General features: G+C 38.9%; 2 protein-coding genes across 21 annotated transcripts in view; both read right to left on the bottom strand.

Annotated features, from left to right (window-relative positions):
* Positions 1-27961, bottom strand: part of GPHN (gephyrin) — a 671572-nt gene that overhangs the window by 150958 nt on the left and 492653 nt on the right. The gene's annotated exons all lie outside the window — the stretch shown is intronic.
* Positions 1245-27318, bottom strand: FAM71D (family with sequence similarity 71 member D). Of its 3 annotated transcripts, XM_042462687.1 has the most exons (8): positions 27225-27318; positions 24540-24741; positions 21563-21709; positions 18796-18998; positions 16080-16335; positions 12240-12496; positions 9609-9655; positions 1508-1649 (listed from the first exon to the last, which is right to left on the bottom strand). In XM_042462687.1, exons 3-8 carry the CDS (start codon positions 21644-21646, stop codon positions 1573-1575), a joined length of 924 nt encoding a protein of 307 aa, XP_042318621.1. In that variant the 5' UTR covers positions 21647-21709; positions 24540-24741; positions 27225-27318; the 3' UTR covers positions 1508-1572. The 3 variants fall into 3 exon arrangements, with proteins under 3 accessions (XP_042318640.1, XP_042318621.1, XP_042318632.1); XM_042462706.1 differs by lacking the exons at positions 1508-1649; positions 27225-27318 and adding an exon at positions 1245-1472 and having other exon boundaries at positions 24540-26762; XM_042462698.1 differs by lacking the exons at positions 24540-24741; positions 27225-27318 and adding an exon at positions 23053-23457.

Below are 27961 nucleotides of genomic sequence, written 5' to 3'. Positions count from 1 at the left end.
ACACTGTCCTTAGGAAAACTCATCAGCTCTTTTGGTTTTTCCTACCATCTGTATGCCGATGACACCCAGCTGTATCTTTCTGCCCCTGACCTTTCTCCAAGGCTTGAACAGCAAGTCTCGTCTTGCCTTACAGCTGTCTCACAGTGGATGCGCCATCGGCGTTTGAAGCTCAACATGTCCAAGACGGAGCTTCTTGTCTTTCCCCCTAAGCCCACCCTTCAACACTCCTTTTCTGTCTCTGTGGACAACATTTCTATTCAACCAGTCCAGCAAGCCCGCAGTCTTGGTTTTATCTTTGACTCTTCTCTGTCATGTATCCCTCAGATCCAGACCACAGCCAAGGCTTGTAGATTCTTTTTGTACAATATTGCCAAAATCCGACCATATCTCTCCGCCTCTACTGCCAAGATCCTGGTCCATGCCCTAGTGATCTCACGACTTGATTACTGTAACGTCCTCCTGGCTGGGCCTCCTCTTTCTCACCTCCGTCCTTTAATCTCTGTCCAGCATTCAGCTGCACGCATTATCACTTCCACCCACCGCTCTGACCATATCTCTCCTGTGTTGGCATCCCTTCACTGGCTCCCCCTCCCTTTCCGCATTCAGTATAAGCTCCTGCTGTCGACATTCAAAGCCCTCCATGGACTGGCCCCTCCTTACTTATCAGACCTTCTTTCTCCTCACCTTCCCATCAGGGCCCTCCGTTCTGGTAGTCAAGGGTTCCTGTCTCAGCCCAGGATTTCCTCTGCCCCATCCCAGATTCGACCCTTTTCACTTGCTGCCCCTCACTCCTGGAACCTTCTTCCCCCACAAGCAAGAGCCATCACTTCTTTAACTAGCTTCAAAACGGAGTTGAAAACCATCCTGTTCAAAGAAGCCTTCCCAGGCATTGCATAACTGTCGCTTACTATCTGATGTTCTTTTGTTGCCTGTTTATCGAACCATTTCCTGTATTGCTATGTATTGTATATGTATTATCCTACTTGAGAGTATGTATTTTCCCTGGATGAAGATTAACCTTCTATTTTGAAGCCAAGCCCTCCCTCCAGTCCATCTGCCTTGGTCCAGGCCTCGGAGGTAGAGAGGAACTGCTGGACCTCTTACCCTTTCCCTCCACCACTCCCTTCTCCTTCTGTGTCATGTCTTTTTAGATTGTAAGCCCGAGGGCAGGGAACCATCTAACTAAAAAGATTGCATGTACAGCGCTGTGTAAATTTACAGTGCTTCATAAATAAAGGTTAATAATAATAATAATAAATACCCAGTACGATTTCAGGCAAGTTTAATGTTATGATATTGGTATAGAACAGTACTAGAGTTCCAAGATTTATGTCTGTCTCCCATCTGAACACCCCTTTTCTTCACTTTCCCTTCATATCTTGCATTTAGTTTCATTTCACATTCCATGAGAATCCATTTTTCATTTTAGTTGTAATAAAGTATCCCAGACTTATTGACATTCTTTAGGATTCCTGTAAAGAAACAGGAGGAACATGAGGAAATACAGTCCAGGAAAGCAGACAATAAACAAAGAGAAAAGAGTGTAAAAAAACAAAAACAAGATGATATGATTTAGAAAAGAAGAGGGAAAGAAAGGCTAACCAAAAAAAAGACAGTTACACTAGAAATAACTAAAGAATTGGAATAGTCTAGTACAGCAAGAAGAAAGCAATGGTGTAGGGAAGGATGGGGGAGAAAAAGTTAAAGGAAGAGATCAGTTTTTGATTGTTTATAGAAGTGAAAAAACACAAACCACCATTTTATTTCTCCCTCTCTCAGTACTGAAAAACATGACTGAAGTTTACTGATGTTGTGAATAAAAAGGGATCATGTTAAGAGCATAATGAATTTGAACCCTGCTTGCAATGTAATATTCTTAACCTTTTGTGGGCTTATAAGAGAGGCTAGCCTGCATTCAGTTTAACTTAACACAGTGCAATGAGCAAAAATGTTACTGATGGTAAAATGTAAACCCTAGCCTGATTTGTCACATGTTTAGGAAAGAAGAAAGTATCACATTTCTATTAATTTCTTATTTTCAGCTCAAATGTCCAGAAGAGCCTCTGTTTCTTCAATGAACAACGTATGTGCATTTAAAATTGTGGCAGTGATATCCCCTCCATAGATGCTTTCTGGCACATGTCTACAGTGCGCTGTGTGTGTGACTTGCTGCATGGGACTGTCAGCCTTATGCATATTCAGAGCAATCCTTCTAGGTGGCTGAAATATGTGGCACACATAAATGATTTTAAGAACATGAATATGAGTTTGAATTACTGTTGCTATATTCAAGAAATCAAGGAACATAAACATTTAAAAGAGACAAGAATATGAAAAGAATCCTCATAGGATGTTTGAAGAAGGTACGAGCAACTGAGTTTGTATACAGTACTTATATACAGCAGTCTGTCATGCTGGTTTTGGTTTTTAAATGGTAAAAAATATCTATTATGGATGCTAAAACCCCCAAAACTATTTTAAGCATATTCTGGGACAGCCATGCACTATAAAGAGCTCATTACACTTTTATCTTAGTGAGGTCTTTCCAAGACTGCTTATAAATTGTCTGTTTCTATATTTTCTCCCATTTAAATGATAATATTCCCCGTGTGTAAAGGAAAGAGACAGTGGGAATAATTTTAAGAGACAACAACAAACCATCTTTTTACACTTTGTATTGGTAGTTTTTAATTATTAATGGGTGGGTCAATAGTGCCCATGAGGTTCAAATTCAGTTAGGGGTTCCTGTTAGAGATTGGGATAATATTGTGATTTTTAGCTTGTTGTTGTTATTTTTCCCCACAAATCCATAAATAATCCATGGTTAAGATCTTAGAAATGGACTTTTGACTCATAGAGACTTGTAATTATTCAAGTGTGTGCCTTCTTTTTCTTATTAGGAAAATCTTAGAATAAAGCAAATTTGCTTTTTAGCAAATACTATAAAAAGCCTTTTTTAGACCTAGTGATTCTGATTTCCTAATCAGTAAACCTGTATTTATTAACCATACGATATATCTGTCAGTACTTGAAGCTTTTGTTGTGCTGACTTTTTGAGATGGGCAATACTCTGGGTTTATTTAAGTGTGAAGTATTTCTCAGCCTAATTTGGAGTTGATTTGGAACTATACATGGGAACTACCAAAGGGTGAAATATATGTGAGTTTGATCAAGCCCAAAATCAAACCCAAAACTTGCTTGACCCCATGCTTTTTCACAGGTCAGGTCTGAATGTAGTTTTTGCATCTGAACAGAGGCTTGAAAATGTTAAAGCTGATCATTTTTTGGGAGTGCGCTAACATAGAAACTTCCCGGGGTTGGGGTGGCAGCCTGGAAAGTACTTTATAAAAAGTACTTCTCTTAAAATACTTTATAAGAAGTATTATGGAAAACAGAGCAGACACTAGCACAGACAGGTACATGAATGGTTTTAAAAGAGGTTATAGAAATCACATGAATTAAATAGTAAGAGGAGAAAGAGGCATATGAATTAATTTTTAAAAACTACTTTGCCATTACTAAATTAAAATTATAATGTAGTTAACCCTCTTCCTGACATATGGGGCATTTTAGAACTCCAGAGCCACGCTTTGTTGCAGACTTTACACAGAATTAGACCTATAAGGGCCAGATCATGATTCCAAATGATTTGGTTTAAACCACCATGGTTCCCACTTAATTTGAATCGCTGAAGCTATTCGGAAAGGGGGGGCCATGGTTTTTACCCATTTAACTCATGTCAAAAAGACGCTGGTAAAATGGGGTGTTTTTGGACTGAATCGATTTATTTGGAAATAAATCGATTTTGCCCAAGTGGGAACCAGGTGGCTTCGAATTGGATTTGAATCCACCCTGGTTCCCACTGGCAGCGGCTTCCATGACCTCCTGACCATACCTCCATGCTTGCTCCGTCCTCAGTCCTCCTTCCTCCTGGCCTGCCTTTCTCCTTCCACCCCACCTTTCCTCTGTCCCCAGCCTATCAGTATGGCCAGGAGGATGGAGGGAGGCATGGCGGGAAAGCTTCCTGCACCGATTCTTGAAACCAGCACAAACATAGTGGGAACAATTCTGTTTGCTGAACCGGTTTCAGGAGTCGGTTTAGGAATTGGGCCTATGTAGATATTTTATGGCATTGTCACACATAACAGTTGTAAATAAAGTTCCCAAGTTTCAGCCACTTGCTGTATACAGTTTTTAAAATGTTGTTGTAGTTAACTGCCTTTGAGTCAACCTGTGTGGTGATCCTATTAATGAGAGTCTACCAAATCACTCTATCATCAACTGCTTTGCTCAGGTTTGTGGACTCATAGCCTTGATTGAGTCTATCCATCTGAAATGCAGTCTTCCACTTTTCCTGCTGCCTTCTACCTACCAAACACTGTTGTCTAGTGAGGCATGTCTATTTGTGATATGGCCAAAGTACAACAGTCTCAGTTTAGTCATCTTGGCTTCTAGGGATAGTTCAGGCCTTATTTGCTCCAGAGCCAATTTGTCTGTCTTGTTAGCAGTCCACCATATCCAAAGAACTCTTCCCCAGCACCACATTTTCAATGTAGATTTTCTTTCTATCCACTTTCTTCACTGTCTAGCCTTCACATCCATACATAGAAATGGGAAATACATTGGCTTGTAGAATCCTGACTTTACTATGCAATGATATATCTTTACATTTCTTGATCCTGTTTGATAGCTTCATTGCTGCCCTTCCAAGTCCTAGTTGTCTTCTGATTTCTTGGCTGCAGTCTCCATTCTGATTAATGATTGAGCAGTATGGAAAGTCTTGGACCATTTCAATCTCTTCACCATCTATTTTAATGTTATGCAATTAATCTGTAGTCATTTTTGTTTTCTTAATATTTAATTTTATTTAATCTAACTGTAAATCTACTTTTGCACTTTCTTCAGTAATTGTTCCAGGTTTTTGCTAATTTTCTGTTAGCAGGATGGTGTCATTTCCATATCTTAAATTGTTGCTCCTCCAGTTTTCATGCCTCCTTCCTCCAAGTCTAAGCCTTCTTTACATGTGAAATTTTCAGCATGCAAGATATGCAGATAGGATGATAAAATGCAGCCTTGGTTGACTCCCTTGCTAATTGGAAACAATTCCATTTCTCTGTATTGTGTCATAACTGTAGCCTCTTGTCCTCAGTATGTAATAAAACATTGTGGCACACCCATTTATGCAAGAGTAATCCATAGCTTTTCATGATTTATGCAGTCAAAGGCTTTGCTATAATCTATGAAGCATAAAACGATTTTCTTTTGAAATTCTTTGATGCACTCCATTATCCAGCATATGTTTGCAATATGAACCCTAGTGCCTCTTCTTTTCTTGAACCTAGCTTGGACATCTGGCATTTCTTCTTTGTGGTCTCTGTGACTCATACAATTGGATCATCCTGTGCTGGCGCAGCTTTCAGAACATTCTATCCACTTCTCTACCAACTCCCCCTCTTCAGTTCCATGATCCGCTCCAAAACATTAACCATATGTGGAACTCCATCACCATGGATTTGTAGGTGCTCAACATCATAAGGAGAGGCGTAGCTATTGCATTTGAATCTTATCCTCCAACAGGGCTCTTCTGATCTATGGTCCCTTCTGCTATTCTTTTCAAAGAAGTAGACACCCTCTTGCAAAAGGGAGCAATTGAGCCTGTACCTCCATCAGAGGTGTGCCAGGGAGTCTTCTCCTGATGCTTCATCATCACCAAGAAAGATGGTGGTCTGAGGCCAATTCTGGACTTGAGAGGAGTGAATTTGTAGATTTTGATGCTTCAGGATGGTAACTCTAGCCTCTATCCTGCTGTTGATAGGATGATTAGTTCCCCCTTCTGGACCTAAAAGATGCCTGCTTCCATATTTTGATTTGGCCTTGTCACAGACATTTCCTCTGTTTTGCTGTAGGATGGGAGGTGTACACATTTTGAGTCCTACTGTTTGGTCTCAGCACAGCAACTTGGGTGTTTACAAAGGTGATTTCTCTTGTGGTTGTTTTTCTTCAGCAGCAAGGTGTCTTCCTCTACCCATATATAGATGAATGGCTAGTTATCCCTCTTTCCAAAAATCACTTGCTACAGGATGTATAGGCAGTATTGACTCTTTTAGACATTGTAACTTTGCCTCACCTAGAAGAAGACAACACATTGGATCTGATTCATCAGAGCAATCCTAGACTCTGAAGCACAGGCTACTGTCCTTCCTCCTGACCATTTACTCAATCTCTTCAAGTTGGTATCGAGTTGGATCATCTCAGGGATCAATAGGCCCAGGTCACTGTAGCTTGCTAGTGTCTGAATTGTGTCAGTCACAGAGACTATGAAGAAGGAGGACAAGTTGCATGTCTGTAACTGTAGTTCTTCAAGTAGTCATCTATGAACTCACATAAGCCTGCCCACACACCCCTCATCGTGTCTGGATGGTCCACAAAGATAATTTCATCAGTGTCCTATGGAACTAGTGGGCTTTGGCAGGAGCCCCTTATACAGGTCTGTTGAACATTCTGAAAGAGGCACTGCACAGGTGCAGGATAACCCAATTGTATGAGTTCACAGATGACCATTCGAACAATTATAGTTACTGGTATGCAACCTGTCCTTTTTGCTGCATATATGGTAAAAGTCTTTGTTGCAGAATTTTGAGCCTCACTTTGCTCACATGGGAAATTATGCTGTGGTCTGGTGGTTACTGCAGTTCCCCATATCCCCTTTCGTGGGGATTGGAATGTATACCAAGTGTTTCCATTCTGTGGGCCAGTCTTTTATTTTCAAATTAGAAATTTGAAGTAGTTGACAAATTGCAGTTAGAACTAGAGTAGATTTTGTCTCTAGATTAAATCGCTTCCATTGGTATGCCATTTGTTCCTGGTGATTTATTTCACCCAAGCTTCTACTTCATTTTTTAAAACTGGAAGTTTCATCTTCATGTATTTCTTTTTGAAATGTTCCAGACATTCTTTCATTTCAGTGTATTGTTTCCATTGCTTTTAAAATTTCTGTTTGGTTAAGCAATGTGTTCTCCTATTGGTTATAAATCATCCCTGCACATGATTAAACTTTCCTTTGATTTCTTGGATCTTGTAGAAGAGGTCTCTTGTTCTTCCTTTTTTGTTTTTTGTTTCTGTTTCTTTGCATTGATTATTATAACAATTCTCTTTATTCCTGTGCACAAGTCTTTGAACATATGTATTCAGGATTCTGTTTCTGTTTCTGTGACCTTTAACTTTTAGTTCTATTCTATTCTATTCTATTCTTGACTGTTCCAAGAGTTTCATCTGTCATCCATTGAGGCTTCTCTTTTTTTTTGGTTACAGTTAGTGTCTTTCTGCACCCCCCTTGACAGTGTCTCTGGGTTCAGTCCAAAGTTCCTCTGGCTTTCGATCAGGCTTACCAGTGCACAGCTAATTTTTACTTCCTTAAATTCCACTGGGATGTTCTCTAAATTGTATTTTGGCATGATGGCTGGTTAAGTGTTTTTTAGTTTTACTCTCACTTTTGCTATTGTCTGTACCACAATATGTTCCTGCTCTTATTTTTGTCAAGAGAATGGAGCTTCTCCATCTTCTGCTTCCAATTATGTAGTGTGTTTGATTTCTATATTGACCATCAGGTGATGTCCATGTACACAGTTGCTTCTTGGATTGCTTGAAGAATATGTTTGTGATGAACAAACTCTTCACCTCATGAAATTCAGTCGATCGGTTTCCTTCTTTATTTCTTGATCCTAGGCCATATTTTCCTATAATTGTTGATACTAGCCCATTTCCAGTTTTTGTCACTTATGATTAACAAGAAGTCATATTTTGTGTGTGATCAATTTCCAACTGGACTCCAGCATAAAATATTTCATTTTCCTCTTCTGCCCTTGTTGGTGGAGCACAGACTTGGATTATGGTTAAATGGTTTCCCCTGAAGTCTTCTTGACATAATTTGGTCTGACTTTGCATTATATCTTCTGCTTTTGCTACCTCTCTCTTAACTGTAAATGCATCTCCATTTCTTCTTATCTTTTCATTCCCTGAGTAAAACATTATGGCCTGGGACAGACTGCCTGAAAAGGGTGGCCTGCTGGAGGCCTTTTTTCCTCCAGAGGGAAGCCGCAGCCACCAAATCGCGCAGCTTCCTTACGGAGGAAAAAGAACCCGAGAAAAGCAGGAGTGGCGTAACAAGTGCACCACTGGCGCACTCATTACGTAAGCGCTGTGCGGCAACATGCGGACGTCGCGTGGCACCTATGTAACAATGGCAGCGCCCATGTACACAGGGTGCCGCAATTGTTATGCCATCCGTACTTTTTAGGGTTAAGGACGGTGCAGTTGCCGCGCGGTCCCTAACCCTAGAACTGGCGCTGGTATGACGGTTTATGGCGGTATGTACTGCACCATTATATGACTCAAAATGTCCCAGTCCTGTCCACTTAGCTCACCCACTACAAGTATTGCAATGTTTATATCTCCCATTTCTTGTTTTCCTGTTTCTAGCTTCCCCTGATTCATGCTTCTCACATTCCATATTCCTATATATCCTGTGCTGCTTTGTATTTTTTTTTTTTTTTTTGCCTCTGAGCACATCAACAACTGAACTTCCTTTAGGCTTGTGTTCAGTTGTGTTGTTAGCCACAGTACTGCTGCATGCTGTCACTAACTCTTGCTTCACTTTGGGTTGAAACTTTTACTTGGTAAAATATCCTGAAAAGGATATTTACTGGTGCCTCCCTCTGTGCACTACTAACAAGTTGGCTATGGTACCACTGGCCTGTCTCTGAAAGATCCCACTCTAGTGTCACCCTTCATCAATGCTGCTGCGCATCAGCTGTTTGGCATTATAAGAGAAAATATTTAATTCTCAGTTATACACAAATAATATATTATTAATGCTAAGCACCCTCCAACTCCCTCCACAGGCCAACAACATTTCCATTTTACACATTCCTTTTTTAATAGAAAAAAAATGTCTGAACAAATCTATTAACAATTGTGCAGGCTACATTTTTTAAATTTTAATTTTCCCCCCAAACAAATTGGTCTGACTGCTATGCAAACAAATGTTCCACTTCCTACTTTTCACACAAACGTTCCACTTTATGTGAATGTATGTCTCCTAGCTCTGAATGTTTGGTATTGTGGAATATCTTTGATAACCCACAATGTATTTTAGGTTATAAAAATGTTCCATGCACGCTCCTGTGGACATGGAACATTTTTATAACCCACAAAAATCAGCATACTCACTGGAGCCAGAGAATAGCCCAGATTGAGACACTCAGTGGAAGTCTGCCTAGATAAAAATTGATAGCTCACAGGCCAGTGCAATTTTACTTAGTCATGTTGCTTACCAACTACTCTCTTTCAGATAACATGTGCATGGGGAGAGCATGCAGATAGACATATGATATACCTACAGTATATTCCTGTTTAGAAAGTCATAGCTAGATTTCTATAATTTTTATAGCACCCAGTTCCTAACCAAATCTAGATACTGATTATAATTTCTATACTTGTCCCATGAATTTTAAGCATCTTCTGTTATGTGGACAAAAGTAAAAGTAGTAAATTAAGAGAACAGGATGGGAGAATATTTCAAATTGTCAGAAAAGAAAGGGAATTCATACCTGAAGTCTGCAGTCTTTTTTCTGTACTAGAAAAAGATTCTCGTTCTCTGAAAGAAGTAAGGAAAAGAAGAAAGTTAAGAAACTTCTATTACAACTATATTAAAAACTTATATTGCCATTGCAGGGTTGAACTACACAAAACAGCAAACATGGGTATCAATCTTCACATCTGCTACATAAAGCTGGGGCATTTTCAGAGGATTCATAGAAGTGGAGATGGAAAAGTCATCCACTCCCTGTTAACGTAGGACAAAAGTGCACAACTGTAAGAGGTTTGCGATCTGCATTGCCACCCCAGGGGACCTTGAAAGCTACACCCACCCACTATGTAGGGTGACCAGATGTCATAACCACAAAAGACGACAAAGCACCACAAAATGTAAGACATTACAAAATAAAACTAAAAAAAACAAAACAGTAACGGTAAAGGTTTCCCCTTTGACATGATTGTTTAGTTGTGTCCAAATGCAGGGGGTGGTGCTCATCTTCGTAACTAAGCCGAGGGAGCTGGCACTGTCACAGACAACTCCATGGTCATGTGGCCAGCATGACTAAATGCTGTGGTGTATGGAATGCTGTTACCTTCCCACTGAAATGATACCTATTTATCTACTTGCACTTTTACATGCTGATTTTATTTGGAATTTTTTTAATGGGGTGGGATTCACAATAATGATATTTGGGACTTTATGTAGCTTGGGGGGAGAGCTTTTTCTTCTCAGTCCTACTTCTATAAATGTACTGCCCACCCTCACCAATTTAATGCAGCTAGGCTCCAAGATTTGAAATAAATTGAATATGGTGTACTTCTGGAAAGAAGTATTATCAGACAAATACAATGAGAAGAAAGCATGTCTATTGACATAACATTTAGTATTGTTCTTAATCTGTGAAGTGAACATTATCCCCAATTATCTTCATATAGCTGTTTTCTAGTGGATTTTCAAAAGCTTGTAGAAAAATAAACACACAGTCTGTAGTTCTTCAATCTTTAGAGCCCATTTGGAATTACTGACAGATCCTAGTAGGCCTTTTGCAATGTAGTACAGTCTGTCGCTCCAATTGCACAACTGTTTAGATTGGGATGCAAATAATAGTCTTTTTATTTTATTGACAGAGAAATGATTCTTTCCAGAGGGGGAGAAGGCTACATTGACTAGAGAGTACAGTTTTAAAATCACCTGTCCTCATTCACAACATCACATAAACTACATCTTAAACTGCTACATTAGATACTAAGGCATGCAAGCATCTTGATCAATGCTGCAATCTTGGAGAGTTCAGGGAATCCAATTTCAGATACATCCTCTAAGATCTGCCAACCCACTATGGAGTTTTCCACAGTGGTTTCCTTCTGAGGTTAAAATTTCTGGCCTCAGCAAGGAGCAAAAATGGATGTAGTGGTAGGCAGGGAGTGAGAGGACACAGATTTGTTGGATCAACAGAACTGTCCGTTCCAGAAAATTCCCTAACATGGAAATAGATGCACTCTGAAATCCATCTCTTTTCTATCTCATGTCTTGCAAAGGAGTTGTTTTCTTTTCTTTTTCTTTTTTCTTTTGGTTAGAAGACCCCACAAAACCCCAAATCAGATGGAAGAGAAAACTGGTTGAAAAATTAGCTCCAATAATAATTATTCCTGGCTGAACTTGGAGCAGACTGAAGTCTGTTGGGTTCCTTATCTTAGGATCACATTGCAAAATTATTCCATCTTTGTAAGAGCTTGAAAATAGACTTATGGGCCAAAATAAAGCTGCTTGGAAGTATGCTGTTTAAATGACACACACATCTTAAAAGGCCAGAAACTGTGCTAAAGCTGCGCTCCAGTCCTTAGGACTGGAGCGTGGCTTTGGCGCGGCTTCCAGCCTCTTAGGACACATGCATCATTTAAACAGCATACTTCCAAAGTGACCCAAAGCAACTTTATTTTGGCCTGTCTGTTTGTGCCCTATGTTTTTATAATGCTTTCTCCATCTTTGCTGTAAGGATTTTCCCCAAGGAAGCCAGCTATTGGCAAGATAAACTGAATAAGAAGAAAATCAGATATGTACAAATTACGGAGATTATCACATTAGTTTTGCTGCCAGGGTGTAACTTTTTAAAGACTGATCTTATCACATTCATCTATCACCAGGCAGTATGGAGCCTGTATAAAACCCGAGCTTCTCTCGCAGCTTTTCCTGCCTGGCGGTGGGTGAATGTGATGATCCGTCTTAAAAAAGTTACATCCCAGGTCTATCCCGGCAGCAAAGCTAATGCAATAATATCTTAGGTTTCTGTTCTATTGAAATGGTTCTAGATGCAAGGTGGAAAACTCTCTTGACAGAAAGTGATCGATAAATCTAATACTATTTATTTTACAGAGGCACACCTTGCTTTTGACATATTTAAGCATATTTGTTTTAAATAAGGCTTCCTCAATCCCAGAATCCCAGAATCAGGACTTCATTCTGAAACTGGAATGAGTTTCATAGCTCTCCCATCACTTCTTTGTTTGGAGGAGGAGATTACAAGCAAAAAATATAAAAAGAGACCCCTGAAGGCTGATGAACCTAATGTAAGAGGGAAAAAATTAAAATAGAAGCTGGAAAGTAGATTATTTATAATAATATACCATTGTAATTCATGTACCTTGATTTACTTTTTTTAACAGTCCTCTTCATGAATTCTTTTTTACGGTCATCTTTTTTCTCAAAATCTATGCCCATTTTTTTCATGAAGCCATAGGGAGAAACTGGGGATGGGCTCTGGCTCTTTCGAAATTCTTCAATGGGACCAACTATATCAGAAATAGTGACACGCTTGGAAGATGTTTTCTTAATGATTTGCGTTTTCACTGGTTCTTCGTTGGCTTGTTGGTTCGTGGGAGTCTCTATTTCACTGTTTTCCTTTAGAAAAAAATTAAAAACAGAAAAGAAATAAAATTTAAAAATTTCAACTGAAAACCACACCAATGGGATTTTCCAGAGCTACCTTTGCGAAGAGTACACAAAGTGACTGTAATGATGAACTGACATTTGCAGAACAATTTGCAAAACAATTAAATGGAAAAGAAACTCAGGATGCCTAACCCAAAACCAATAATAATATTTCCCCTAAGGCACTGGGTGAAGCTGAGAAAAGATAATCTAGGTAAACATTACAGCAGCACCAATTTCCTCTAATCACTTTTTAAAGCATTGACGGACTGCATGTGTATTATTTTTATTGCTATTTAATTTTGTTGCAGCTAAGTATACATACATCTGCTGGCCTACTTTAGTCTCATTGGCTATGCTCTGCAGCTTATCCTATATTCTTTTTTTCCTTACAAGTGAGTCTCACTACGTTCAATACTTCCAAGTAAGTGTGCATAAAATTGCAACCTACATCCAATTATTTTGGATTAAAAGGATTGGATTGAACTATATATCACCTAGAGCATGATGCTGAGCAGTGACTTTTTTTCACAGCCTGTCAGAGAAGAGAAAGTGTTGATGTTTTTTTACATAGAAATAACTAAGGTGATCTGCTGGCATGCAGCCAATCTCGGTGTTTTTGACCTAGTGCAGTCAATGCAAAAATTTTTGACCTACTGCTTTAGTAAATAGGTTATTAGCTGTGGTAAAACCAATATAATGGTCTTCTCCAAAACAATATCTATGTATAAGTAACTTTGGAGACGTATGAGCTTTGGCAAGTAGACAAGATTTCACCTCTGATAGGTGAATGGCATACTGTAAATCCACCACTGCTAACAACAGTGCAACTGTAGTTTGTCCATTTTTATTTGACAAATGGAAGCTGTTTAAATTTTTCAAGCAGCAGTTTCTGGAGCAAAATTTTGTCAGTTTGGAATTAAGATTGGGACAACAATATCATTAGTATCTTATGTTACAGAAATTGGAACCAGTGCAGTAATATTTTAAAATGTTAAGCCAAAATGAGTATCTCTTCTTTGAACAAAGCTGAGTGTAATTTTGAGGGCATTTTCCAGGAAATCATATGGAAGTATAATGTTTGCTAGGTTTTTCTGCTCCTGCTGCCTGTCCTGTCATCCTTGAAAGAATTGTCCCCTCCATGGTGGGCAGTAGCTGTGGCAGTTAGTGGCAGGGAGGGGAAGAAGAAACACTGAATAAACTTGCTTGCCACTAAACCAAAGGTGTGCTAGCCACACCCTCAACTTATTGCAAATGCAAGAGAGAAAATCTCTGATTTCTAATTCTGGCAAACATTCTTGTCTCACATCTTCCGGTAAATACTTTTTCTCCTTGATGAGTGGTGCAGCAAGTTGTGATCCAAACAAAACCAGTCAGCACAAAATGCAGATTGCATCTATAATCACTGTAGTACCATTTTCCGGCGTATAAGACGACTGGGCGTATAAGACGACCCCCAACTTTTCCAGTTAAAATATAGAGTTTGGGATATACTCACCGTATAACACTACCCCTCTTCCAATGCACACCAAATAAAAAATTAAAAAACCATCAGATTTGATTTCAATATGGTATGCAGGTACTTAGCAGGAAAGCTTGTTGTATACAAAGCCTGCTTGGATTGTTCAGCTCTCCCTGCTTGCCCAGCCCTCCCTGTCTCCAAGACTATCAGAGCGGTAGCTGCTTTCATACGATCGTCGCATACGGTGGGGATGTGGCCGCAGCCGTTTTTGAGCTCCCCCCACCAGCTGTGGTGACCGCAGATTCTTCAGTCTGGCTCAGAAATTTCAGCACCTGCCCTATAAGATGACACCCGGCGTATAAGACGACCCCCGGTTTTTGAGAAGATTTTCCTGGGTTAAAAAGTAGTCTTATACGCCAGAAAATACAGTATTCATTTCAAAGTTCCCAACACGAACCAGGGCAGTTAAAGTGGTCTCAAACTGGATTATTTCTGCCATGTGTTTTGGCCCTTGGAGTAATTGGGAGAAACAAAACACTTGGAACAGATGGCATACCAATAGAGCTGCTTCAGTCTACAGAGACAGAATCTACTCTAGTTCCAACTAAAATCTGTCAACAAATATAGAAAACAAAACAGTGGCCCATAGTTTGGACTGCAGTCAAGAAATAAGAAGTCTAGGGCTTGGAAGGGCAGCTATGAAGGAACTAAACAAGATCTTGAAGTTTAAAGATATATTAATAAATACTAAAGTTAGGATTGCCAATGCCATTGCATTTTCCATTTCTGCATATGGTTGTAAAAGCTGGACTGTGAAGGAAGGTGATAGGAAGAAAATCAACTCATTTGAAATGTGGCACTGGAGAAGAGTTCAGTGGACACCATGGACTGCTAAAAAGACAAATAAATGGATCCAAGAGGAAATCAAGCCTGAATTCTCCCTAGAAGCCAAGTTGATTAAAATTGATTTCCTACTTCCCAAGCCTGAAAAAATTAACACTCAGTATATGTGATTTCTCACTACTACTAAGGTTTTTATTCTACTTCTGACCTAAAAACAAAACAGAACAAAATACTTCAAAAGTCAAATTCCACACCCATAATCTTCCCTTCTTTCTTCTTCATATAACACAAAAATGGTTCCTAATCTTTAGAAAAGATGTCCAATGATTTTTCTTTGAGCAGTGTTGTCAATTTGTCCATCTCTGCCAACTAAAAAAAAATTAATCCACTCTTCTGTGAGGAAATAGTAAGTTTTCTAACATTGAACATATAGCAGTCTTGCTTCTATAATCATGTCATGCATAAATTAGGGGCAAAACAAGCCGCCCCTGACAAAGCCAGATTGGAGCCGCAGCAACTGCACTGAGCAGGGAGGAAGGAGCGCCCTGGGCCTCTCCCTCCCTGCCCAGCATGGCATTACACACGAGTAAAGTGCCCTGGGCCTCTCTCTCCCTGCTGTACGTGACAGGGAGGTGTCTGTGTGGGGCACTCAGCTGGGTGTCAACCCCTCTTATGGGGTGTCACCCAGTGCAGTTCGTACCCCCTGCACCCTCCCAGTGATGCTACTTCATATGAGGAGCCCAAGGGCTGGATTGGAACCTAGTATCGAACACTTCAAAGAACGCAGTAACCCAGGTTCCTCATCTTTAATACACAGTGTATACACATAATAAATTTTCAAATTTAACTTGAATGAATTATCTTTGTGTAGATGTTTAATTTTTCAGAGACCTTCCTCCAAGACAAAAATGCCAATGGGACCAAATATATACATTTAGAGTTGCCTTAATTTTTTTCTTGTTACTCAGATAGAATTTGTGGACAAAACAGACTAGCCTCAGTGAAGAATTTTTACTGTGCATCTTCTGCTTTTCCTTGATGCCCAGTGAGAACACTTTAAAGAATGCAGTAACACGAGTTTCTCTTCATGCTACTCTCAGGAACCAACAGTGGTATATAATATGTTTTCCCTGGCATTGAACAAACTGGTGATTTATCCTATACATTTTTAATTTGCAATCTTTCAGTGCCCAATGCCTTATTTTCTAAAATATCAACAAAGAAGCATTGTGTCTAATTTGCACTTACTTTCAATATTGTGTCTGTGGTTGCTCTATATACTTCCTCGGTTTCAAATTCCTTATATAGAGCATGAAATGAAGAACCCTTAGATTTAGATTTCAGTACATTGATGAGCTGTGTCCACTGCTGGAAGAGATGGTCCTGCTTATGTGGCGGTGCACAGAGTTCTAGGTAGTAGGCACGGCCACTCACCAGCTTTAGCTTGATGCGTCTCTTCTTAGCGGAGTGAACAGAAATATCTACAAACTTCAAGGGCAGGAACCTGAAAGACAATTCTCAGATGAGTTTCAGGCATTCATGTAGGCAGCAGAAAATAAAAACAAAAAATGCATCTTTAGTGTGTTTTGTATCATGGGATATGGATTCATTCAGTACATGTGAACTAAGAAGCTAATTTTCAAACCAAAATTATCCCCCACCTGCCTACCCTGAAGGATCAAGATAACCATAGGGTCAGCCTACAGTTCTTAGAAAAGGAGCAGTAATTATGATAATGGCAAAACCTGTACAGTAATACAACATTTAAAGGGGAACCTCTGGTTTTTCAATGTGTGTTGAATAAAGATAGGAAGTTCTGCACAAGCCCTTGCACAGAGGGTGATGATGTTAGTCTCTATTTTTTTTTTGGTGGGGGGGGGGAATAAATTAACAATTTATTATATTTAACAGTCAGCTAAAGACTTTGGTAGAAAAGTTACCAATAACTTTACTCAAGAGCATCTTTATTTATTAATTTTATTCTATGATGAGCAAGAAACTATATTGGTGTAGGACTGTGGTATAGTTAAGCCTCCTAGATCTGAACTAATGCTGGTCCCTAGGCTGGTGCCCCTGCCCAAGTCATTGGCTGCTAGTCCCTGGTGAGTTTCGAAGAAAGAAAGAGATGCTTGTAGCCAATGGGGACAAATATGGTGCCAGTCCTTGGCACATTGGAAAAAATAAGGCTCAAGTAACACAAGCAGTGTGCTAGATCACACTTACAGTCGGCCCTTGTTATACACGGATTTTTTATACACGGATTCAAGCATACACGGTTTGAAAATGTTCAATATATATATAAATTTCAAATATCAAACCTTGGTTTTCCATTTTTTATAAGGGACGCCATTTTGCTATGTCATTATATTTAAGGGACTTGAGCATACATGGATTTTGTTATACATCTTGGAACCAAACCCCAGCGTATAACAAGGGTCCACTGTATTTTCAAAATTTTAAAGCTGCACCATTCCAAATGTTAACATATCTGGAAGATTTGTTCAAAATATTTAAATTTTGTTAAGTAGGACCTACCCCATAGTTATCATACTCTGATATATAAACTTGTCTGGAAATGGCCGAGTATATCCATTTAATCCCATCCTCCCCAATGTCCTTTTCCAGTGGCTCAGGTCTAAAGCAACATTATTTTTATCCATGCCTATTCTCCACTGCATCCAAAAATAACTCCTCCTCTCTAAAACCATTCCATTCCAGAAGTCATTTTATGAACAATTGCATAAGGCTGGTGACTGAAAGCATGATTTTCCCTTCCCTCCTTTTCCCATTTTTCCTTTTGTAACATAGATTTTAGATTGTAAATGCAGGGTCAGGATGTTTTTTCTTTTAAAAAAGGGTACATAATAAAACAAGTTGGTGTGGGAATCTTTTTTCTGAAGAGGATGGTATTCATGCAATAAATACGTAAAGGGAAACAGGATTTTGCTCAAGTTGGACAACTTATTTAAAGATTTATGCATTTATTTAAAGATCTATGCATTCCATTCTTCATTGTACTGGATTACAGAGTGGCATTGAAATAATACCCCCCCCCCAAGACATATCAAGAAGCAAAAAAGATAAAAGGTCAAAACAGACAGTGTTAAAATGCATGGGCAAATACAAATAAAAACCTTGGGAGAGCCAGCGTGGTATAGTGGTTCGGGAAATCAGGGATTGATTCCCTGCTCAGCCGTGGAAACCCACTGGGTGACCTTGGGCAGGTCACACACTCTCAGCCTCAGAAAACTCTTTGATGGGTTTGCCTTAGGGTCACCATAAGTCAGAAATAACTTGAAGGCACACAACAACAACAAATAAAAACTTTTGTGCCTCTGTACATTTTAAAGAATAATGTTGGCACTAGTAGAAAATGTAGGGACCCTTATTAATGCCACTTCATATTACATGGAATAGCCACTTGGAGAAGACCCTTTAGCAGACAGTCTTGCATCCATCTGTTTACTCTTAACATTATAACGCGGGGGTGTATGGTAATATTCTGTAATGTAACCCCCTTGTGCAGGATTAGAGAATCAGGCATTTTATTTTCAACAAAATTATGCCATCTGAGGTGGGATGAAAAATACACTTCATCCAATCTGTGAAGAGTGCCACCATCAGAAAGAATGGTTCTATTGCTACTAATGCTGAGAACTTTGATGTGAACTGTGAATTCCTGATTAAAAGGGTTGATGAGGGATGAAACATATTATTTAAAACAATTGTATCTTCTAAATAATTATATGGCACTTCAAATGTTGTTGGACTGCAGCTCCCAGCATTCCTCACATTGAGAATGTGGGCTGGGAATCTTGGGATTTGGAATTTGTATTCCCAGTCCAGTGTAGGGGAAGTCTGGGGAAATCTAGACAGATTGTGCTCTGTTTCTCAAACCAAAACAGAACAAGAAACTAACAAATGCTACCCCCCTCCATCATCCTCTCCTTAGCTGTACTATCACCTGGTAAGTACAAGTTCATCTTCAGAGCCTGACTGCTTTCGACTTGCTGGGCGGCTTATAATATTTTCCTGGGAGGATGAAGGGGTTGAATGTGCCAGCAACATCACATTTGGCAATGACAAATTTGGACTGGAAGCACAAATGCCCATAGTTACATAATTGGGGCGATTATGAAGGTAAATCGATTCACCTCTTCTGTTGACCTGCAAAGAGATAACAGGTTACTTAAAAAACAACACCAAATCCTTCTCAGGTGCATCCTTATTCTTCTGAGGGGCTACACATGATGAAATGGTTGGGAATATGGCTGGAGTGGCAGTGAAAGAGGACACGTAGCAGATTTCAGCAACCACTACATTACAATGTATTTTGATGCTTGAACTCTCCTTAGAAGCCAAGATGACTAAACTGAGGATGTCATACTTTGGCCATATCATGAGAAGACATGACTCTCTAGAACAGACAATAATGCTTAGTAAGTAGTGAGAAGGCCTCAGGAAAAGAGGAAGGCCACATTCCAGGCGGCTCGACTCCATGGCCATTAGTCTGCAAGACCTGAGCAGGGCTTTTGATGACAGGGGGACCTGAAGATCTCTCATTCAGGTGGTCGCCATAAGTTAAAGTTGACTTCACAGTAATCAACAACAACAAGGTATATTGTATAGCTCACTCAGCGGGAAACCAGCCTAGCTGCATTATTGTCATCTCTCCAAACCCACAGGCAAATATATTTTTATTTAGACATTTTTTCTTAAGCTGGCTTGTGTGCTACGGCAGGTTTTAACAAAGCAATCAGAGCCTTTTACATTTTGACATCGGCACAGAGTTCATGTAGCCCTTAATGGATCACTGGAAATGGTTTATAAAACACTCTTCAAGTAAAATTGACCATATTCATTTTGATCTGGACATCAAGTCAGAAGGCGTTTGGAGATGTGAGTAGTTTCCATGTCTTAGTTACATAAATATTGTTCAGCATGTATAGCTTGAGTACAGGGGTAGGGATCTTGTGGAACTGAAGCCTTGATCATGTTCTTCCTGGGTTGTTAAAAAGGAGGAGGGTGGAACCAGTATCTTTAAGAAATGTGGTTCAAGAAACTGAAAAACCCTTGATAATGAGAATCCCTGTAAGGAAAAGGTCACTGATTTTGAATGTTCACTAACTGGGCAAAATAAGTTCCAGATACTCCTCAGTGAGACTGAATATTTTTCAGTCTGGGGTTTGGCCTCGTTTAGGAATTGAGATGACATAGGTTAAGGTTACTTAGTAGCAGAGAAAAATGACAGTGAGAGTGCATCCTTGCATCCTTCTCCTTTTCTTTTTTAAAAAAATGTGGCACTCTTAATTCCCCATGATCTCTCTGTAGCATTACTCCCAAGGTGAGACTCTGATAATATTACCCAGAGATTACTGTGATATGTTTTGTGTGAGACTGCCTTTGAAGAGTGTCTGGAGAGTTAGTGATGATGGAGAGATTATTAATTGATTTACTGCTTTTTTTATTCTTGCTGCTCTTCTGCGGCTGCTGTTATCTTTCTATTGCTCTTTAGAGAGTCAGTTTTTAAAGCTTCGCACTAAAATACTTTAATTTTTTATTCTGATATTGTTTCATCAGAAAGGTGGAATACAAATTTGCCTATAAGTCCATCCCTCTCTCCCTCCCTCCCATCACTGTACAAGGATAGAAACTAGTGCAAGGAACACCAGTCTAATTATTCTTAATAATTATATCTTATTATTATACAGATATTATATCATGATAGGGAGCTATAGAACAAGAATGTCTGAAAGAAGTGCCACTGCAGTGAAGGGGAGCATGTAAGCATTGCAAATTACAACATTAATGAGATTCCTGTGGTTCTTGGACTGAGCATTCCTCGTTCAGGGAAATTGCAATGGTTCATATGTGTGTTTGTTTTTGCCATTTCTCACAACAGTGTGAAGTGGTTCCAAGAATGCAGATAAAGCAACAGTCATAGAATGCAGCAGGGATATAGCTAGGTTTTTGTTTGATTTATTATCAGTAGACTCTCTCTCTCTCTCTAGTATATATTATATATATATATATATATATATATATATATATATATATGGAAAAGAGGGAACATACTTGTATACAGCCTAATTGATTTTCCCCAAGCCCAATACAGTTCTCTGAATCAAAACCAGGCCTGAAATCAGTTTGAAATGGGTACAAATGGTCAGTCTTCTCCAAAAGGACCTGGAATTGCATTAATACTATGACTTGATCATTTTGCTTCAGATGGGGATATTTTCAGCCAATTGTTTGTTATGACAGTTCTTATGGCTCATGAAGACTCACAGCCAACTCTTTCTAAGATGGTTGAGCTCTTCTGTGCTTATGGAGGCTTTAACTATCTTTCTGGACCCAACTGGCCAAGTCTCATGTACTAGAACCGGGGGGGGGGGATGTGACTTGTAACTCTCATTGTCCCTAGCAAGGATAGCTAATAGTGAGGGGTAATGAAAACTATAAGCTAACAACAATTGGGGAGCCACATATTCTTAATCACTATGCTAATCATTAACTATAAATGGCAAGGTTGAAGGGGCACGTAGCAAAAGATGTCCAAGAATCTTCCCATCTCTTCAGGCAGTAAGTGAAAATTATCACATAAAGTAGTGTTCTGGAGAACACACATCGATTGCCAGTGGCATTTAAGCTGCAAAATATAATGTTTACAGCACAATTCTGAGGCATTTATGCGCTGCTAAGCTGCCAGTCCTCTAATAAATTCTGGTTACCTGAACAAAGTTGCTCTCAAACACAGGAGCAGATCTCAAGGGAACATACTCTCCTCTGTCAAGAACTTTCTGAAGATCTCCCATGATTGGAATGTGAATTCTGAGTGTTTGATGGGATTCCTCAAGGCTGTTTGCTTCTTGTTATATCTAAACAGAAGATAAGATCAAGATCATACTGGAAACCATAATATAGGACACATTTTCTGATAGAAATCTGCATTATAATAGGCTACTTTAGCATAGCAGATAGTATGAAAATAGGCTGATCTCTTCAAAAGACATTCTGTGTATTGGATATGACTATTCTAAATAATGTTTTCTGGAGCCTTTGCTATAAGCTGCTAGACACAAAGATTGTGGCATTTTATTTACTCATTTTATTATTATTATTAATTTTAATTTATATTCTACCTTTTTCCTAATATGTGACTAAAGGGAATGTACAGTATTTTAGCCTTGTGTTTTATATGCCTGTGAACATTTTGAGATATCTGGGTGACCCTGGGCAAATCACATTCTTTCTGCCTCGGGGAAAGCAATGGCAAACCTCTGAACAAATCTGGCCAAGAAAATCCAATGATAGGTTCACGTTAGGGTCACCATAAGTGAGAAATTACTTGAAGGCAAACAACAACAAGAGGAAAGGGATTTGGGATTGGTAGCTTTCAGATACTTTAACCTAAAACAGATTAACTATCCAGAAGTGGTGAAGTATGAGTAAGGGAAGTGTGGCATGTGAACGAAGATACCTCCCCTTTTACAGCCTTCTGCATGGCTAGAGGGATTATGGTATGTTTCTCAGATAGGTCACAACAATGCCCAATATAATGTTCACAACTACAGGTGGGCCACAGTTGTGCTGGTTTCTGGCAAGTGTCTAACACTGATAAGACAACAGCCAGGGGATGAAACTGAGTACGGTACTAAGTGAGTTGATGTCTCTGAAGCACACACATGGCATAATTTCAATCTTATCTAGTTGTTAATGAAACTGACTGAGCAGAGATAGCTCCCATTATCAATGGCTTTTCAAAACGTTATTTTTTAATTAAAATTGCATAACAAATAGAGCCAGTAAGAAGTGATGTGCTACTGGATACAACAAATAGGTTGTTTCTGCTGATCCATAAAATTACTCCATTAATTTTGACAGTTAATTAATTTCAATTTTGACTTCCTGTAAGTATGTTCCTCATATTTATTTTTTTAGGAAAGGTATTTGTTATGTGGAGGAACAAATTAAAAAAAAAACCCACCAGGCTGTATAGTCAAGCGAGTCAAATAACAAGTGTTTTCAACTTGGTGGGTCTTTTGGCCAATTCTACCTCATCCCTTGCCATGCCATGGATGGCCACCATTGATTTAGTGATGTGGTGGCAAGCAGAAGTGGGTTTTCCTCCTTCTGATTTCCATACCCCCTTCCACACTAAAAGAAGGCACATCCTCCACATGTACCTTGTTTCAGCATGGAACGGGAGGTTTTTAATTACCTAAAATGCCAGTGAAGTCTCCAGAGCCAGGAGGCTACATGCCAGCCGTAAGCTCTGGGTTGCCCATCCTTGTTGTGCAGTTTCTCCAGGTGGTAGTTGCTATCTAGACATGAGGTAAAATAATGTCACAATAGGGACATATGACAGATGACACAGTCCTAGGAGATGACATGGTGCCAGTATATTTAAGAAGGAAATAACTTTTCAAGGTTAGCCTGAATTCATTTTCTTGACATACTAATTTTCAGTGTTTAGGAAAATTTTCCTTTTGTGTGGGAGCATTCACACAGGCACTTCCATTCCCTCTTGCCTTGAATGGTAAAGTGAAAGGACAAAAACTACCTCTTAAACCTGCAGCTGACATAAATGGGCTTTCAGAGTGCTCTCAGCAATTTGCTTTATTTGTGCTTGAGACTGGAAATGCAATTAGTGTGTATGCTTTTGTTGCAGCAGAAAAATGTTGAGAAACAGTAAAATAATCAGTATAAAATATGTCATCTACCAAATGTTGTCAAATAATTGTTACATAAGATTAAAGTTCAACTGTCAAAAATGGTCCAATATTAAGTGACTAAGTGTCACTTGCCATGTCAGAGTGTGGCATTATTTTAAGACTGAGATCATCACACCATTCAGAAAATGTTACAAGGTACAGTGCAGGGAAAAGGACAGAGCAAGAAAATGGCCGGGGATGTTAGTTCACAAACCAACTTCAAGACTTTGTTGTTAACTGCTGTCAATGGCAACTCTTTGAATGAACCTATTCAGCCATAATTAAGGTATTATCTCAGTCCAGACCAGTACACAGATTATTTAGCTGTAAGGCTTCTTGTGAGAGTAATGAAATGGGAAGAACAATTGCACACCATTTTGAGTTCCTGGACAGATAGTAGTAGCAAGTACATTTCTATACCGCTTATCAGCGCACTTAAGCGCTCCCTAAGTGGTTTATAACTGGAAGCTAATTGCCCCCAACAAGCTGGGTACTCATTTTAACGATCTTGGAAGGACCCTGAGCCCCTGGCTGGCAATGAACTCACAACCTTGTGGTTTATAAGTGAGTGGCTGCAGTACAGGCATTTAACTACTGTGCCAGATACAAATGAAATCGTGGGATATAAATGAAATGAAATACATGCAGCCTTGCCAGATGAACCTGCCCATTTGCCTGAAACAAGGTAGGGCATGCCTGTTTGTCACTCTATGCGGTAGTTCATCTGTGCACAGATTTAGGACTGCAGTGCATGCGTCTTACTAAATTCAGTATTTTTAGAGTTCAGCTACACTAAATTCAAAATAAGTTCACAGAATTAGTAGTCTATTCTGGCATTTCAGCTACGTTGCTAAAAATGGATTTGAATCAAAAGGTTAAAAGTTCGCATTTTAGGACAGAGAACAAAATGATGTACAACTGAGAGACAAAGCATTCAGAAAAGTCATACATAATTCAGTTATTGTACACACATGCATTGTCTGAATGTGCTTACCTTCACTTTAAAAATAAACACGAAGTCTGTCTTCCTGCAGAAGATAGCTGAGAATTGGTTGTCTGTGATACAAAAGAGGTCTATAAAGCTGGTAAGTTGCATTGGCATTCCATGGTTTATTCCTAGCAGTGCCAACCTCCTTTCAGTCTTTCATGACTGGCTGGCAGATGTCTTCTGTCCTTCTTGCAAGGTAGTCATGGACCTACCCATTCAGAGCAGTGGGACAAGTAACAAAGGGCTGAAAAAATAAACCAACCTGCCCTGACCTAATGTGCTGTGAGGTAATAATGTCTCATTAGCATATCTGAGTCAAAGAAAGGAAGTCTTGCCTTTCAACCTTTTATTTATCCTGGCATGAAATGGAGGTGGTCTTCAAATCCACAACAGGATATATTTCATGAAATAATAATTTTTAAAAAGCCATCAAAGAATATACATTCCTGTTAATACAGCATGGAGTAATCAAAATAGAACTTAAAAGACTTAAAATTTAAGCAAGAAGTTTCAAGGGTGAATATTAATAATTATTTAAAAAGCCAAATTTGAAATGAGCACAGAATACCATTACAGATTTAACACAGAATCTCAAAATCAGATGAGGCTATTGAGAACATTTCATCAAGCACTATAGAGAATACTTATATTGTCTTCATCATGCCCTTGGTTCAGGCTTAACTCCTATGGTGTGGATTTCAGAAGAGAATTAGGATAACTGTTTTCGGCTTCTGACCAGAATCTGTTTAAATATGCTCTTTCACTGGCATATTTTGTTCATAGCTGGAAAGCATATCTGTTCTATTCAGTCTTTGATCTTTCAAATGTAATGAAATTTACCAAGGATTTTTTTACACTTCTTTTGTATTTCCCCCTTAAATTATTTAACTTAAGGCTTAACTAGTGTCTACATTTTCTTATACATTTAGGTACAGCTCATAATTATAATTGAAATAATGCCTCTCTTGTAAAAATGACTGCTTTTTAGTTTAATTCTAAACATTAGTTCCAAAAAATAAAATTCCATTATTTTCTCTGTGTAAAATCCCAAAGTGTTGTATAGAAACCTATAAACAAGGTGTGATCCACCAGAGAAATATAGCCAACTGGTGGAGTATGTCTGCATTTGACAGCACTTTGATACAATTTTAAAAAATTAGTTTACAAAAACAATTGCACTTATTCATATTTCTTATTCAGGATGTGTATGTGTATGGCTCAACTCATGTAAATGCAAATTCAGTTCTAACCTCTGGCACATAACTAATGCATGGTGACATTACTACAGGGATGCCTGACTGAGGTGCAAAAACTTCCTATCGCCAATGCCTCCTTATACATATTCAACACCCCCAACAAAGCTTTCCAGTTCACACCTCATAACAGTGTACTTAAAGTATAAAACTATGGTAACTGTCCTCTCCTCATTCCTGTATCACATAGTACCTATTTAAAACAACTCTATAGGTACTAGAACCAACATTATCGCTTTCCCTGTGTTTCATCTTTCCTATGTTAGCTTGGTGTAGTGGTTTGAGTGTTGGACTACAACTCTGGAGAATAGGATTTGATCCCCTGCTCCACATGGAAACCCACTGGGTGACCTTGGAAAAGTCACGAACTCTTAGTCCCAAAAAACTGTAGTAAGGTTTTCAGGTTGCCATAAGTCAGAAATGACTTGAAGGCATACAGCCACAACGTTAGCAGAGCAAGCATTCTTGGGTCAGCTGATGGAACACTAATCTATCCATTGGCCTTCATGCAGCTCTGCAGTGTTCCTGCAACATACAGGATGAGGTGAAGCTACCATAAACAGTAGACTTCATTCATAACTAACTTGCAACCTTAGAACAAGGAGGAACCAACATTTTTTGGAGGAACAGAAGAGAGATTTGGTTGGCCAAAATAACCATAGGAAGCAAAGATTTCATTTTGTCAAGAGTACCTGGCCTCACACTTTCCACATATAATGTACACGCGATTTAAATGAAAGATGAAGCAATAAGCAATAAGCTTTTGATTAGGTGGTATGAAGTGATAGGAAGGACATTTTTGATATGTCACAGGACTCCTTTTGTTATTATAGTGTTAATATGAAAGAAAAAAATGTGCTTAGCTATTTATGAATGGATAATAAAAGATTGGTTGAATAAAATTTATGACAAAGAGAAAAAAATTAAAGTTGTAGTGTTATCAAGAAACAAAATATATTTATCTCTGGTAGAATTAGACCAATGCTGTGCTAAGAAGTCTCTTAATATTCAGCTCAAAGATATGGCAGTTCTTAAGAATAATTGTTAAAGAAATTTGCTTTGAAACCTCAATCAACCGCCTTCTGCTTTCACAGCTTTCTTTGACAGCTAAGTTGAAGAGTTCATTACGTTAGTGATTTTCACAAGAAGCACTGAACAGCTTTCAGATGATAATTTTTAGTCCTAGCCATTTTCCATACGGTCTGAACTAGTAACAAATTAAAGACTCGACACCTATTAGCAAAACCCTTAGTCATCCAGTTCTCTAAAGGTGATGGATTATCTCTTTTATGTGACATGAAGGTAGACAGAATTTAATATCCTTTTACAAGGGAGAATGAAAAATGTAATTGTTATAGTAAGAGACTTAGAAATAGGTCTAGTAGAGACAAGGGGGGGAGGGGGTTAAAGCAATTAGTTGAGCTCATCTTTTTCTCACCCAGCAAACAATGTAATAAATTTTCCATATACAGGAGTTGTGTTTCAAGATCCAGTAGGGATAGTGGTATCAAATGACCAAAATGCAGAGGGCACAACTAAATTTTAAGTCTTGATTAACAGAATTTGAAACTGCTTATAATGATTTAGAAGTGAATAATACATACTATACAGCAAATGTTCAGAGGGCAAGAAGGTGAAAGTACATCAACAAAATTATTGGCATAATTAGCTTGCTGGCCAAATTGCATCATGAGCACCTGGGAGGACAAAAATGTGTGTGTGTGATTGTGTGTGTGTGTGTGTGTGTGAGAGAGAGAGAGAGAGGGTGGGTGGGTGGGTGGGAGATGGTGATATGGAAATAAGAGAGGCAGAAGGAATAAAAAACAGAGAAGAGCAAGAGGAGGACAGCACAAGAAAATATAAGGAAAAAGGAAAATGGAAAATGTTCTGGAGTGCTGGAAGAGTGACAAAGAAAAGTGGAGTGGCAGCAGGAAAAAGACTGACCTTTTGGGGGATTGTTTCTCCTGGTGTGGACACCAAAAAGCTTACCTTTTTCCTGCCTCTCCTGGTGAGTGGGAGAAGCAACCCACTCAAAGGATGTTCCTCCATCTCTGCTGGGAAACATCCATATATTCATATATGTGCAATCAGATGTGATCAAAATTTTTGCTAGATTAACACTGATCAGGTAATAATCAGATAATAATCAGGTAACTCTGGTAATACAGAAAACTA

This window comes from Sceloporus undulatus, chromosome 1 (assembly GCF_019175285.1).
Source record: "Sceloporus undulatus isolate JIND9_A2432 ecotype Alabama chromosome 1, SceUnd_v1.1, whole genome shotgun sequence".
In the NCBI taxonomy this organism is placed as follows: Eukaryota; Metazoa; Chordata; class Lepidosauria; order Squamata; family Phrynosomatidae; genus Sceloporus; species Sceloporus undulatus.
Note: the sequence above shows the minus strand (reverse complement) of the source record. Positions and strands in the feature narration are given on the sequence as shown.